Source organism: Bombyx mori, chromosome 25 (assembly GCF_030269925.1).
Source record: "Bombyx mori chromosome 25, ASM3026992v2".
NCBI classification, from domain to species: domain Eukaryota; kingdom Metazoa; phylum Arthropoda; class Insecta; order Lepidoptera; family Bombycidae; genus Bombyx; species Bombyx mori.
The window spans coordinates 6,633,513-6,647,183 of NC_085131.1; the positions used below are offsets into that span (position 1 = coordinate 6,633,513).

Genomic DNA, 13,671 nt, shown 5'->3' on the forward strand with positions numbered 1-13,671 from the left:
TGAACGTTCCTTAATCGTCATAGCAACCAGTCGCCAACAATACTGTGTTGATTATAAAATATGTTATTGTAATATTAAAGTTTTGTAGATAAAACTTAGGGATTATAATCTGTTTTAATGTTATATTAGATTCCATAGTTTCTAAGATGGATTATGATGTTAATAATTATACAGTCGTTGGTCGAATCGGTGAAGGAGCCCACGGGCTTGTTTTCAAAGCCAAACACAACACAACAGGTCGCGAGGTGGCCTTAAAGAAAATTCTGATAAAGAATCTTGAAGATGGAATACCGGTCCATGTCATGAGAGAGATCAAGGCTTTACAACTACTAAGATGTAAATACGTCAGTACTTGTTTAAATTCACTGTAATTTAAATCCAATCCTTTCGTCCTAAAAAATACCGTTACAAAAAAAAGACCGTCAAAAAGCTCAAATTACTTATCTAATTGCAGGAAATTGTATTGTATTTTATTTAAAGTAAATATATGAAAACGATACAGATCCCTTTTTTTTCCTACCTAAGTTGATAGCCCTGAGAGGCTATATCAGCGTCGCTTTAACTAGTAGGTGAGCTCACGGGGTTCAAACCTGATGACGTTGCTAACACGAACCCTAGCAAGAGCCGTGCTTCGCAGAATCTACCACCGGATCGGAAACGCGACCCACTGAGAAGATCCAGCGAGAAACTCAGTGGGCTGTGTCTGAGGGTTAATTTACTCGTAGAGCCTTTCGTCGCAAGCGACGGGTTCGACGAGAACGATGACCAGTGCTTGAGGTACCTAAAAGCACCGTTAGTGGATCGGGAGGATCCGAAATGACGTGTTTGGGGCGAGGTCAACTGCTTTCCATTCTGTCCGCAGGATCGGGCATGTAGTTACCGGCGGCCACGATGAGAGGATTCTCGTGTCGTGCCGCTTTATCCAAGTAGACAGATCCCACAGTTAAGGCGGCGTTTGGTGTGATTTTTAAACAGAAAGGATTGCCATTTCACAGTTCGAAAAAATAACACCGTAACAAAACTGCACAGTGATTGATTTATCTTTTTTCTAATTTCAGATTATTAAACTATACGATATGTTCCCGCGCGGCATGAGTCTTGTTCTCGTGCTAGAATATATGTACTCCGGATTATGGGAAATGTTGCACCAATGCGAGCATGAACTGACAATAGCTAGAGTCAAAACTTATGCAGAAATGTTATTAAAGGGAATGCGTTACATGCATGCTCATTACGTCATGCATAGGGTATAGTATATCATTATAATTAGTACTTTCTAGAATAATCCAGAGCATTTCAATTATTCATTTAAATGTTAATTCAAAATATAATTTCAAAGATATTCGTAAAAATGTATAGCTTTTATTGTGTTTAAGGATCTGAAACCAGCAAACCTGTTAATAAATCATGAGGGAATATTGAAAATAGCAGATCTAGGATTAGCGCGACTATACTGGCCTGAGGGTGGTAGGCCCTATTCACATCAAGTGGCCACAAGGTTAATACGCACTATATTATTTAATTAAACAATCAAAGAAGCCACGTCCGCATCGTTTTTTTTTGTCAGGAGGAAATCACCGGACTTCCGCCCTCCCCTGGGGATGGAGGGCGGGGCATGTCGGAGTTGAACCGACTAAAACCTCCTGTTGCTCAACAACCAGCATCGAAACCTCGCATGAGACAGAACTCATGAAAGGAAAAGGGGAGAAAGTGAAGCGCTTAGTGCGGAGCACATCTCTCCCATCACCTTCCCCCTCGGGACGCCGGACCGGCGGTGGTCGGCGCCACGACCACCAGCCCTCTTGGTCGGCCTCCGCATCGTTTAGTGAATTTTCAAATTATAAAATCGTATCGTTGGCATTGTTTATGGACTGAGAATTCCATACCTTCGTATATAACTTTACTTTAAACTTCACTAAATTACAGGTGGTATCGTGCTCCGGAATTGTTGTATGGAGCACGCTATTACTCTGAAAAAATAGACCTGTGGTCAGTTGGATGCATAATTGCCGAAATGATTACAAAGAAACCACTATTTGCTGTGAGTAATCTAGTATTCGTATTTTTAGTATTTCATTAAAACAATTATTATCGATGTTATAATCACTATTATCAAAGGGGATTTTAATAGGATTTTTAGTCTACACGTTATCATGGCGGCTGCAACAGCGTCTAAATATCAAGAACTTTAATACCTAATAAAAATCATCGAAATTAATAATTACTAATCCAAAGAAATTTAGAAATTTTATATTTGCTTTTTGTTTATTATTTATGAACTGATCTCAGAAAATACAAAACCAATTTTATATTGGATTTCTCTTGGCAAATTATTACACAAAAGTACGGGCACCATTTTATTAGCAGAGCGGAAGGGAAGTGAAGTGACATAGATACATATTGTAATAATACATTATAGACTAACTAAACTAAATTATAGACTAACATATTATTATATAGCCACAGAGTAGTGCACAGATCCTAAAATATACTCAACACACCCCCTCAATTTATAGAAGTTTACAACTGCTAAAATTGTTCAAACAAAATACAAGTTTAATGAATTACAAATTTTGTTAACTGTCCACTCTGTGCATTACTAACACTATTTATCATAAATACCTTTTTTCTTTTTCTTTCAATATTAGTTACATTAAAATATTTACTAAATTAACAGTTATCTAATTAATTCTCTTAAGATAATAATAATGCTAAACAATTAAATATGTATAACATATGCATAGCTTTTCTAATACAATATTTAAACTAAATTCAACTTGCTACAAAAATAATTATGTTTTTGAATAGTTAAAGATTTTGTAAATATATCAGAGATATTTTCATTTGTAGGCACATATGAGATTGACACTATTTTCTTATAAATTAAATCTTTAATGTAGTGATATTTTATTTCAATATGTTTAGAAGCTTTAGTATTCATCTGATTTTGTATCAATTTTATTGTACTCTGATTGTCAATCAATAAATGAGCTGAAATGATACTAGTACTTAATATGTCAGAAAGTATGTATGTATCCTTTGATGTGAATAAGTTCACTCATTGAGTGTGCTCCAGCCACATACTCAGCTTCAGCTGTTGACAGGGCGGTACATGTTTGCTTTCTAGAGAACCAAGTTATTAAGTTCTGGCCTTGATATATAGCACAGCCACTTGTGCTCTTACGGTCTGTTCTATCTGCTGCCCAGTCAGCGTCTGAGTAGGCTATAAGTTTTGTGTACTCTTCGGTCTTCCTATAAATCAGTCCCTGATGCGAGGTTCCTTTAAGATAACGTAACACTCTCTTACTTGCTGTCCATAATTCTTGTGTGGGTTTATCTAAGAATCTGCTTAAGAATGATACAGCATAAGCAATATCCGGTCGACTATTCACAGCAATGTACAACAAAGATCCTATTAATTCCTTGAAGGGTACTTCAATTATATCTGATGGTGATGGAATGTTTACATTAAAATTAATTTCCATTGGAGTCTTGCTTGATTTGCAATCTTGCATGTGATATTTCTCCAGGAGTCTTTTAATTATTTCTGTTTGTCTTATTTCCAAGCTGTCTTCTGTTCTTGTTACTTCCAATCCTAAATATTGATGTACTTCTCCTAAGTTTTTTACTTTAAATTCCTTTTCTAATTCCTTTATCATCTCATTGCTATTTCCAAGGTATAAAATATCATCCACATAGAGTAATATCCAGATTTTTCCTTTTCCATATAGACATAAATCATGCTGTGATTGTACAAACCCTTTCTGAATGACAAAATTATTAAATCTTTGATTCCAGCATTTAGGTGCTTCTTTTAATCCATACAAAGCCCTTTTAAGTTTTAAAACTTTTCCTTCACTAATTTCCATTCCTTTGGGACATTTTATATAGACATTGTCATTTAATTTTCCATTTAAGAAGGCTGTTGGTACGTCCAATTGCTTTAATGACAAATCCAGTTGAACTGCTAAACTCATCATTAATCTGATAGTTGACAATTTGGCTACCGGAGCATAATGATTATCATTGTTCTGTTGCTGAAAACCTTTCGCTACTAATCGAGCTCTCTTGGTTCCATTTTGTTTAGTTCTGAATACCCATTTTGTGTCTATTGCTTTACTTCCCATTGGTAATGTAGCTTCTTCCCATGTCTCTAATTTCACTTGTGAATTTAATTCTGTCTTTATTGCTTTTTCCCAGTCTTTGTCATGAATTGCATCTTCAAATTCTTGTGGATCTCCCGATAAAAGACAGTATGCTATATTTAGATCATATTCTTCTAAGTTTTTTGGTTTGCGAATTTCTCTTCCTGATCTTGTTATATATTTCTGTATATTTATTCTACCTTTTTTATTCAATTTTTCATTTTCTTCTTCATCATCTTGATTATTCTTTGATACTTCTTTATTTGTTTTATCAGGTATTCTATCATGTTGCATGTTTTCATCATTCTCATTAAGTATTCTTATCTCTTGGTCATCTTTTGTGTCCTTCTCAGTATCTTCATTTTGTATTAATTCATCTTCATAGTATGTTTCTCCTTTTATGTTATGCTTTTCTTCAGTTTCCTTGTAGTTTAATTGAGTTTCATCAATTCTGACATCTCTTGACACTATCACTTTATTACTTGTAGGGTCCCATAGACGATATCCATTTGGGCTATATCCTACGAGTCTCATTTCTTTAGCTCTTTGTAAAAGTTTATCTTGTTTTGGTATGATATGAACCCATGATTTTGATCCAAATATCCTAAGTCTTGTTAAGTCTTTGTTTCCAAACATTTTCTCTGCTGGAGTTTGAAAGTTGATAGCAGACGATGGACATCTGTTGGTTTGATAGACAGCACATCGCACCGCTTCACCCCATAAGGTTTTTGGTAAACCAGATTCAATTAATAAAGTCCGAGCTCTGTTATAAATATTTCTGTTCATGCGTTCTGAAACTCCGTTTGATTGTGGGCTATAAGGCAAAGTAAACTGTTGAACAATTCCCTTATCTTTGCAAAATTTATTTAGTTTTTCATTTTTAAACTCACCACCATTATCACTTCTGATTTTCTTGACTTTACATTCTATTTGTCTTTCCATTCTATTAACATATTCTATGAGCCTATCGGTTGCCTCACTTTTTCTTTGTAATAAGTATACCTCACAGAAATGTGTGTAATCATCTATAATTGTATGAAAATATACCTCATTTGTAAGTGTAGGAATATTTATTGGTCCTGATATATCTGTGTGTATGAGTTCTCCTATATACTTTGATCTCGGCTTGGGTGTTGTAGAGAATGGTAATCTTGTTGATTTTCCTTCTACACATATTCCACATGGTTTTTCTGAGATAGGTAATTTCAATAATTTTAAGTGTTTTCTATTAGCATGTCCTAACCTTTTGTGCCATAGATCTTTATCATTATTTATCGAATAACATTTTTCTAAGTTTAATGTTAGATTGATTGCATACAGACTATTAAGCATGGTACCATAAATTATGTTATTTCCTTTAGCAATTGATACAGAATTTTTATGAAATCTGACAGAATTTCCTTTCTCTAATAATTTTTTAACAGATAATAAGTTGTGGGATAGCCCCTTGACAAGTAGTGCTTCTATTTTAATAGGTAAGTTATTATATTTTACATTTAAAATCCCTTTTTTACTTGAAAACAAATATTGACCATTAGCAACATAAATCTTAGTTTTAGTTTCTAAATATTCAATGTTTGACATGTACTTTTCATAACTATCAATGACTAAATTTTGAGATGCTCCTGAATCAATAATAAACTTAATGTCCTCATTATACACATCAACAGATAGTACCTTTTCACTGGCAACAAAAGAAAATGGATTTCTCTCACTTAAAGCACTTTTTCCTTGTTGGAGTATGGTGTCCCTTGATGATCCCCTCGATTGTCCTCTCACGTTGCCTCTGGGATTGCTTCGGTTAAAGCCTCTGCCGTTACCTGGATTGAAGTCTCTGCCGTTGCCTCGATAGAAGTCTCTAGTGTAACTTCCGTTGAAATATCCGACGTTGCCCATTTTGCCTCGATGCTGTCCTCTCATTAAGTGTCCAGTTCTGCACTGTATAGCTTTGTGACCAGTTTTACCACATTTAAAGCAACTGAGGAAGCTGTGTGCATCCTGTGATTCCATTGAATTATTTTGGTTTTTTAGTTCTGCATCTAACAATTTGCTTTTGACATACTCTGTTGTGAGTTCCACATTAGTAGTTTCTAAGGCGGCAATTGTAGTATTGTAGCTGTCAGGCATAGTCAGTAGTAAGTGGCACACCTTGTCTTGTTCATTTACAGTGCTTCCAGTTTCTTCTAATTGTCTTATTAACATATCAAAATTGTTGAAGTGGTCGCTCAGTTCGACACTGGGGTCACATTTTAAGGTTAATAATTTCTTCCTGACGTATAACGCAGATAACGTACTTTTTCTTTTGAATATTTTTCGTAAGTTTTCGATCATCTCTTTTGCACTCGTAGCGCTTCTGACGTATTCCAAGTGTTTGTCTGAGAGGCAGTTGACTATCAAACTTCTAGCTTTTGCGTCTTTCTTTTTGAATTTTTCTGACTTCAATATTTCCTCTGTTATGCCATCTTCAATTGCTTCTTTGCATTCCTTTTCCTCTAGGATGCATGATATTCGAAATATCCACGTGCTGAAATTAGTTCCAGTAAACTCTGGAAGTAATTTTCTTGAAGCGTCGTCCGCCATTTTAGTACCGAGTAATTTTTTGTCTTCCTCTCGACTTTTCGCTTTTATTGTTACTATTATATTTCTTCTTCGTTAAATTAATTCTTTTAAACTCCAAGTGGCGGTCGTTGCGCAGTGGAAGCGTATTGGATTTCTCTTGGCAAATTATTACACAAAAGTACGGGCACCATTTTATTAGCAGAGCGGAAGGGAAGTGAAGTGACATAGATACATATTGTAATAATACATTATAGACTAACTAAACTAAATTATAGACTAACATATTATTATATAGCCACAGAGTAGTGCACAGATCCTAAAATATACTCAACATTTTAAAGATTACTTTGATTGATTTTCCTTTACACTATGTAGAAGTTGTAGGTAAGTAATTTATTCTGATGTCAAATAAATTAATCCGAATCATTTTTTTTATTTTTGCGGTAAATATCGATAAGGCCTGGCATTAGCCACCGACTATGCTGTTCCTGACATTGACAATCCATAAGTATCTAATTATCTGGCTTCGTGGTAAAGCTTTTAAAGGATTAGATGGTACCATAGAGTTACTATTCTAACTGGAGTGCTTACTTCGTTTGACATAAAAACTAAAAATATACTTTATGTCTATGGCTTAAAGTTTATTTTTAAATAGCAAAAGATGTAAGGAAAAACGGTCTGAAAAGAGAATGATTATTAAGTGGTGGTGTCCCTCTCGCACATTTTACAAACAAAAAGCAGTGTTGCTAGCTTAGCGGATTTTCCATAAAATCTCGGAATTTGGACCCCCGTCTTAGTTATCAAAAATGGCTTTTAGTGGTTAGTGGATTTTTTAGTAGCTTGGGCGTTGTTGAAAATTATCGAAAAAGTTAAAATCAATCCACTTTACAGGATTTTAAACATTTTATGACAATAATATATCTAAATACATATTATTTAAACGATGTGACTTAAACTTAACTAGAAAATGTTGCGAGAATTTAGAATTTCCATCAACGTCAAAAATTAAATTGGTTCAAAATAAACGTACAAAGTTATGGTGAAATTAGTTTCGGATGATGACAATTTATTAAAATAAATTATATAAGAAGTATTGATTATATGATATATATTGATTTTTAATAGAACATCATATATTAATAAAACTTATTAACAAAAAAATTATTGTTCTATATTAATAAGAACTCTGTTTAATGGAAAATTTAATGGTAGGTACGTAGATTTCTGATGGTTTTCATGTTGAATTTGGTGGGAAGCCAGATTAATTGTTGGCATCACCGAAAAAGAGCTATGAATGGATTAAAAGAAAAATGGCGTCTATTTACGTTTGTAGTGCGAAGTTAAAATGGCACTGATACAGCTTGTGGCTTGTTTTTTTTCGAAAATCGTGAAAGTTTCCGTGTAATCATGGTGAACACTTTTAATGTAAGTGGTTTTAAGCGAGAATCCTCTCCAGTTTGTGGAATATCCTTCCATATGTCAGATTCATTGATAAATTTTTACTAGTGTGAGCATATATTTTTAAAATGTGAGATATTTTGTCTCATTATAATATTTAATACCATTTGTCTTGTAAATTGTACTTAATCTATGTCATATACTAAATTTGAAAAAACAATCGTGAAAACTATAATTTTGCAATGTATTTTTCATATTATAAGAGCCATCACGTGGTATTTCTTGAACTTTTTTTATTGTATTGAATAGCGTCGCACGCAAGCATGTATATCATTTGCCTGACGTTAAGCGAACGAGGAGGATCTTCTAGTAAATATGACTTTGGAATTTCTGGAAAATGTCCTTTAAAAAGGTCAAACAAGAAGAATCAAGTACTCAAACGCAAGAAATAAAAAATACCCCGAGAAAAGCAAAATTACGACAAGATGTTAAGGTATTGAAACAAAAACTTAAAAGTCGTGAAATAGTGATTGTAAATATAAAGTCGATTTTAGATTTATTAAAGAAAAATGGCGATTTTTAATTGAATTGAAATTTAAATTGCGAAATTTTAATGATACTCATGGTCCACTTAGATATTGATTAAAATAAATAATGTATTTCGTTGAAAAAAAAGAATTTACTTAAAAATAAATAGAGGAAATGTTATATTATAAGATTACAGAAAATTTACTGAACTTAATAATAATAATATAACCAATATTTTGTAAATAGAGATCAAGTACTATGTGTATTGTGTTATGTGTATTGACTTGTCATTTAAGAGTTATTTAATTGTTTACATATAACAAATAAATGAATTTCAGTTCATTTCATTTTATTACCCATTGTGTTTTATTTCCTAAAATGTAACTAGTAGACTTAATATACACGTGTCATGATAATAGCACAGAAGTAAAAATACAAGTAATTTTAAATCAATTGAAGATGTGAATGTAGGAAAAGAGCACCCGATACGCGCAGACCATGTGTGTTGCAGTGTCTCACTCAGTGTGTCAAATATTAATTTGCACGGCCCACTTAGCCAGTACACTAAAGTAGGAATTGCGTAATTAAGTTCAACATAATATTTAAGTCGCGGTTGAGTATTCGGACGTTAAACATGAGTTTGAGGAAGTTTAAGTAATAGCACTGAGGTAATGATGTTTGTAATAAAACTCAGTGCTAGATTTTCGACAACGCAGCAACTTCCAAAAAAAAACGTCGAAAAAAGGCACCATGACGACGAAGCAATGTTTAGAATTGAATTTACATAAATAAAACGTTGCAAGCACGTGTTTTGTATTTACATAGGGTTACACAGAATTACTTAAGGTAAATTCAAAACTGATGCATGTGTATAATTTTATCCTATAAATAAATTTTATATGGTCACCACATTAGACAAGGACACCGCGACCAAAAAGTATTCTCTTTCGAGACCGATTTCTCGGCATCAGACAGCACTCCAGTTGTAGGTACTTATTAACTCCATGGATGGTACAAACACGCGGCGCCACACGCAAAGGGGTTTCCGCACTCAATTCCCATTTCAGGAATATACCAATATTCTTCAATATTTTTCAATGTTGGGTACCTAATACTTTTTATTTGTTTTAGGGAGAATCGGACATTGAACAACTAGCAATTGTACTTCAGCACCTTGGAACGCCCACAGAAGAAACATGGCCCGGTCACTCGCAACTACCGGACTTCCATAAAATATCTTTCCCTGAATCTGCTCCGACGCCATGGATTGACCTTTTGCCAGGCGTGGAGCCAGACGCAATTCATCTAATAAAATCATTTATTTTATATGATGCTGACAGAAGAATGTCAGCGAAACAAGTAAGATTAATTTATACATTGTTACTTTATTGAGCCATTTTATTAGGCACCTCAATACATACCTGTAGCGTATAACCTGAAACGGTTTTTTTTGTAGTGAATTCTTCTTTAACATAGTTATCATTTGAAAGTCAATCAAACGAGAACGTGACAATAAAAAAAGATAAACTTAAACGTCTATTTTTAGGACTTATCTAGGACTCAGCCTTTTTTCACATATAATTCAACTCATTTATGTTCATCTCACGCCTATTCTAGATATCCCATTGTCATAAATGATTAGACGACCATAATGGGTCATGAAGACTGATATTCAATAACTATCGGATACCATAATCATCAGTGTGCTTAGTGCGAGTTTTGTAACGCTCTCGATAGCGAGCCAGTTTGCTCAAATTTGTATGCAATTGGAACAGCGCCCCTAGCGGCAAACGTACCCGGTGTTATTTTGTGAGTGCGAGCTCATATTAACGCTGTGATCACGTAACCGAGTAATTTTACCGAAATGAGTACCACGAATGACATTTGTGCGAATGCGTGTTACAAATTAGTGGATTTTAACGTTTCGATCGAGTATTTCTTTAGTAGTTCTATTTTTCCAACTACAGAGGCAAAAGTATCATGCCATAGAGCCTAATCTTTTTTTATGAAAAATGATAATATGGAGTGAAATGGATTTGATTAATTTGAAGCATTAATCGATTGGCATGGAATGAAATGCAATGAGATCAGATAATATGGGATATAATATAATCTCTGTAAAATGCTGATTATTTACTGAGATTTATTTCAGTGGACTTTTTCGAAGACTTCGAGAAGCTACGTCCAGCGGTTTTGTTTAATTTTTTTACATTTTCGCACTTTCACAGATACTAAACAGTTAATAAACCAACGTTATTTTATTATTGCATAGATGGGTGGACGAGCTCCCGGCCCACCTAATCTTAAGTGGTTACCGGAGCCCAAAGACATCTACAACGCAAATGCCGCCTCCCACCTTGAGATATTAGTTCTAAGGTCTCAGTATAGTTACAACGGTTGTCCCACCCTTCAAACCGAAACGCATTACTGCTTCACGGCAAAAATAGGCAGGGTGGTGATACCTGCCCGTGCGGACTCACAAGACATCCTACCACTAGTAATTACGCAAATTAATTTTGCGGGTTTGATTTTTATTACATGATGCTATTCCTTTACAATGAAAGTCAATCGTAAACATTTGATAAGTACGTATTTCATTAGAAAAATTGATACCCGCCGGCGAGATTAGAACACCGGTGCATCGAAAGATACGAATACACCGGACGCCTTAACCTTTAGGCCACGACGATCCCAAAATTACACTTATACACGAAGAAATATTAAATACGCATTAACTAAGAAACATTAAATAGACAAAATAAAACAATTCACACAATTTAGCTCTTCGCGGTCCCTCCAAAATGTCTTTTCATCTTTTTTTCCTAGTTGTTCAATTGTAAATAAATAAATCAAAATCAAATCGAGTTTACGTTCTGTACGGTGAAAAATGAAGAATTGTGAGTGTGAGTTGAGTTATGCTACTCGATTCGCAGGGCGTTTATTCACCGAGAGCAGCAATATTATTATTTCTCGTATATTGGTAGCACATGGTGTTTTGGCATTAGACCGTCTAAATGAAATACAACGCATTTTAACAGTATTTTAATGGGAACCAACAACTTTCAAAATTATTCGGGTAATGTCACGTGTTCAATACTATTTTGTACCTTCAGAATTAAAGTGGCTCAACCCAAAATTCTTATTTTCTGGTAAACTTCAATATTGTAATACAATAATTGTATTTTTTTAGTTTTTCGGTTTAAACACTTTAAGGCATGCCATTTTATTTGAAAAAGACAGAAAGAGTACTTTGTCCTTTTCTAGACTAAAAGAGACTGTTTAATTTTATAAGCTGATAGAATAATATAGAAAAGAATAATAGGATACCCTCTAATCGTCACATTGGAAAAAGGTATGGCTTTATCATTTAAATTATTTTGTATTGCACTTATAAAACTAATTTAATTTACAATATGTAACTATATCTATAACTAATCCGTACTTGTCAAAATCCTCATAAATTGTCAATATTCTTAATAAAATTCCTATTAATAATATACAAGTGCAAATGTTGAGCTGCTTGCCAGAAATGATATAATAGTGCTTTGTTTTTTTGTTGTTTCCTTGTAGGCTGCCTGTAATAATCTAAATCTGTGTGAAAGGCAATAAATGATTTTATTATTATCTACTAATGGTGGTCCAGTGGTCGAAATTAGACCATAATTTATTTAAATTTTAAGTTTGAACATTATTACAGTTCTATTGTCACCTTTCTATTATCATCATTTCTATAATAATCATTGCTCTATGTCGCTAAGGCTACATTATAGAAAAATAATATTAAATACAAAAAATATTAATCTATTCTCAATTTGCCACAGATTGATAAATCAATAAACAAAAAACGTATAAATGCATGTGTTTGTGTGTGTCAATACATGGTATTGTGTGTAAGGTTTTTTTATTGATTTAGTTTATGTTTTTATTGTTTATACACAATTAAAAAAAAAATTAGCAATCTGCACTACTTCTCTATATTCTCTATAAGTGTGGGAAATTTCATACTTCTCCGTCCGCGCAATTTTCGTAAAAAGGGGTAAAACATTTTTGCTTCACGTATTATTTAAAATGTAGGTTCTTAATAATAATACATAAGTGTTTTGAAATATAAAACTAATCTTAAATTTTTTAGTTATACCACTTCCATTCTAAGGGTGCTATTTCGTAAACAAACTTTGCCGTAGTAATGGCCTAACCTTTAAAATACACGAAAACTGCCCAGCATAAACATAATTTTTTAGTAACTTTAATAGAAGTATTAGAATTAGAAGTTTATTATAGAATTTATTTAATTGTAATGACATATTTAGACATAGGTACTTAACATAATTAATCTTGGAATAGGTAATTAATTATTTCAGCTTTTTTTTAATTAAAGTAATTATGTTTTATATAGGTTTAATCGTTTACCCGTTGAACGTTTATAAAATGATTGTATTTACGGTAATAGTGTTGATGATCTTCATTAGGTGGCCCAAATATACTAAAATTATTACGAGCATCCATCCTTATTTATAAATGTGTAAAGAAGCAAAATTATTATTACATTGTCCAATTTCTATATAATTTATAAATATATATCTGTACGTATGTAGTGTAAATATGTGTGTGTGTGTGTGTGTGTGTGTGTGTGTGCGTGTGTGTATGTGCGTGTGTGTTTGTGTGTGTGTATATATTTCAATAGATAGGTACACAGTGTGTAATTCATTTCGAAATTATTCTTGCCCATCTAATGGTTGTCTGGAAGAGATCACTCTTAGCGATAAGACCAAGAATTGTACTCTTTTTTTTTTATTAATATTGTTTCGCAATATTTATTCATTTTGTGTACAATAAAGAATACCTACTCCATCTCACTCTCTCTCTCTCATCAAACAACTCTCTAAAAAAAAGCAATGATTTAATAAGAATTAAATGAAAGAGCAAATAATTAATATGTATTTACAACTAGCTAGACGTCTATAAAATTTTCTAACCGACAAAATATATGTGTATAAACCATTATAATAATAATAATAATAATAAAGCCTTTATTCAGACA

General features: G+C 33.2%; 1 protein-coding gene and 1 long non-coding RNA gene across 2 annotated transcripts in view; both read left to right on the top strand.

Annotated features, from left to right (window-relative positions):
• The window catches only part of LOC101743926 (cyclin-dependent kinase 20), a 14,682-nt gene continuing 1,011 nt past the window's right edge, over nucleotides 1–13,671 (top strand). The window contains exons 1-5 of the mRNA XM_038020226.2: nucleotides 1–344; nucleotides 1,059–1,247; nucleotides 1,377–1,498; nucleotides 1,927–2,041; nucleotides 9,762–9,989. Of these exons, the coding sequence (XP_037876154.1) occupies nucleotides 147–344; nucleotides 1,059–1,247; nucleotides 1,377–1,498; nucleotides 1,927–2,041; nucleotides 9,762–9,989 (852 nt within the window). The 5' untranslated portion in view covers nucleotides 1–146. The remainder of the gene's footprint in view (nucleotides 345–1,058; nucleotides 1,248–1,376; nucleotides 1,499–1,926; nucleotides 2,042–9,761; nucleotides 9,990–13,671) is intronic.
• Nucleotides 7,119–8,985, top strand: LOC134201405 (uncharacterized). Its single transcript, XR_009976681.1, has 2 exons — nucleotides 7,119–8,129; nucleotides 8,412–8,985. It is a non-coding gene; the product is annotated as an uncharacterized LOC134201405 (long non-coding RNA).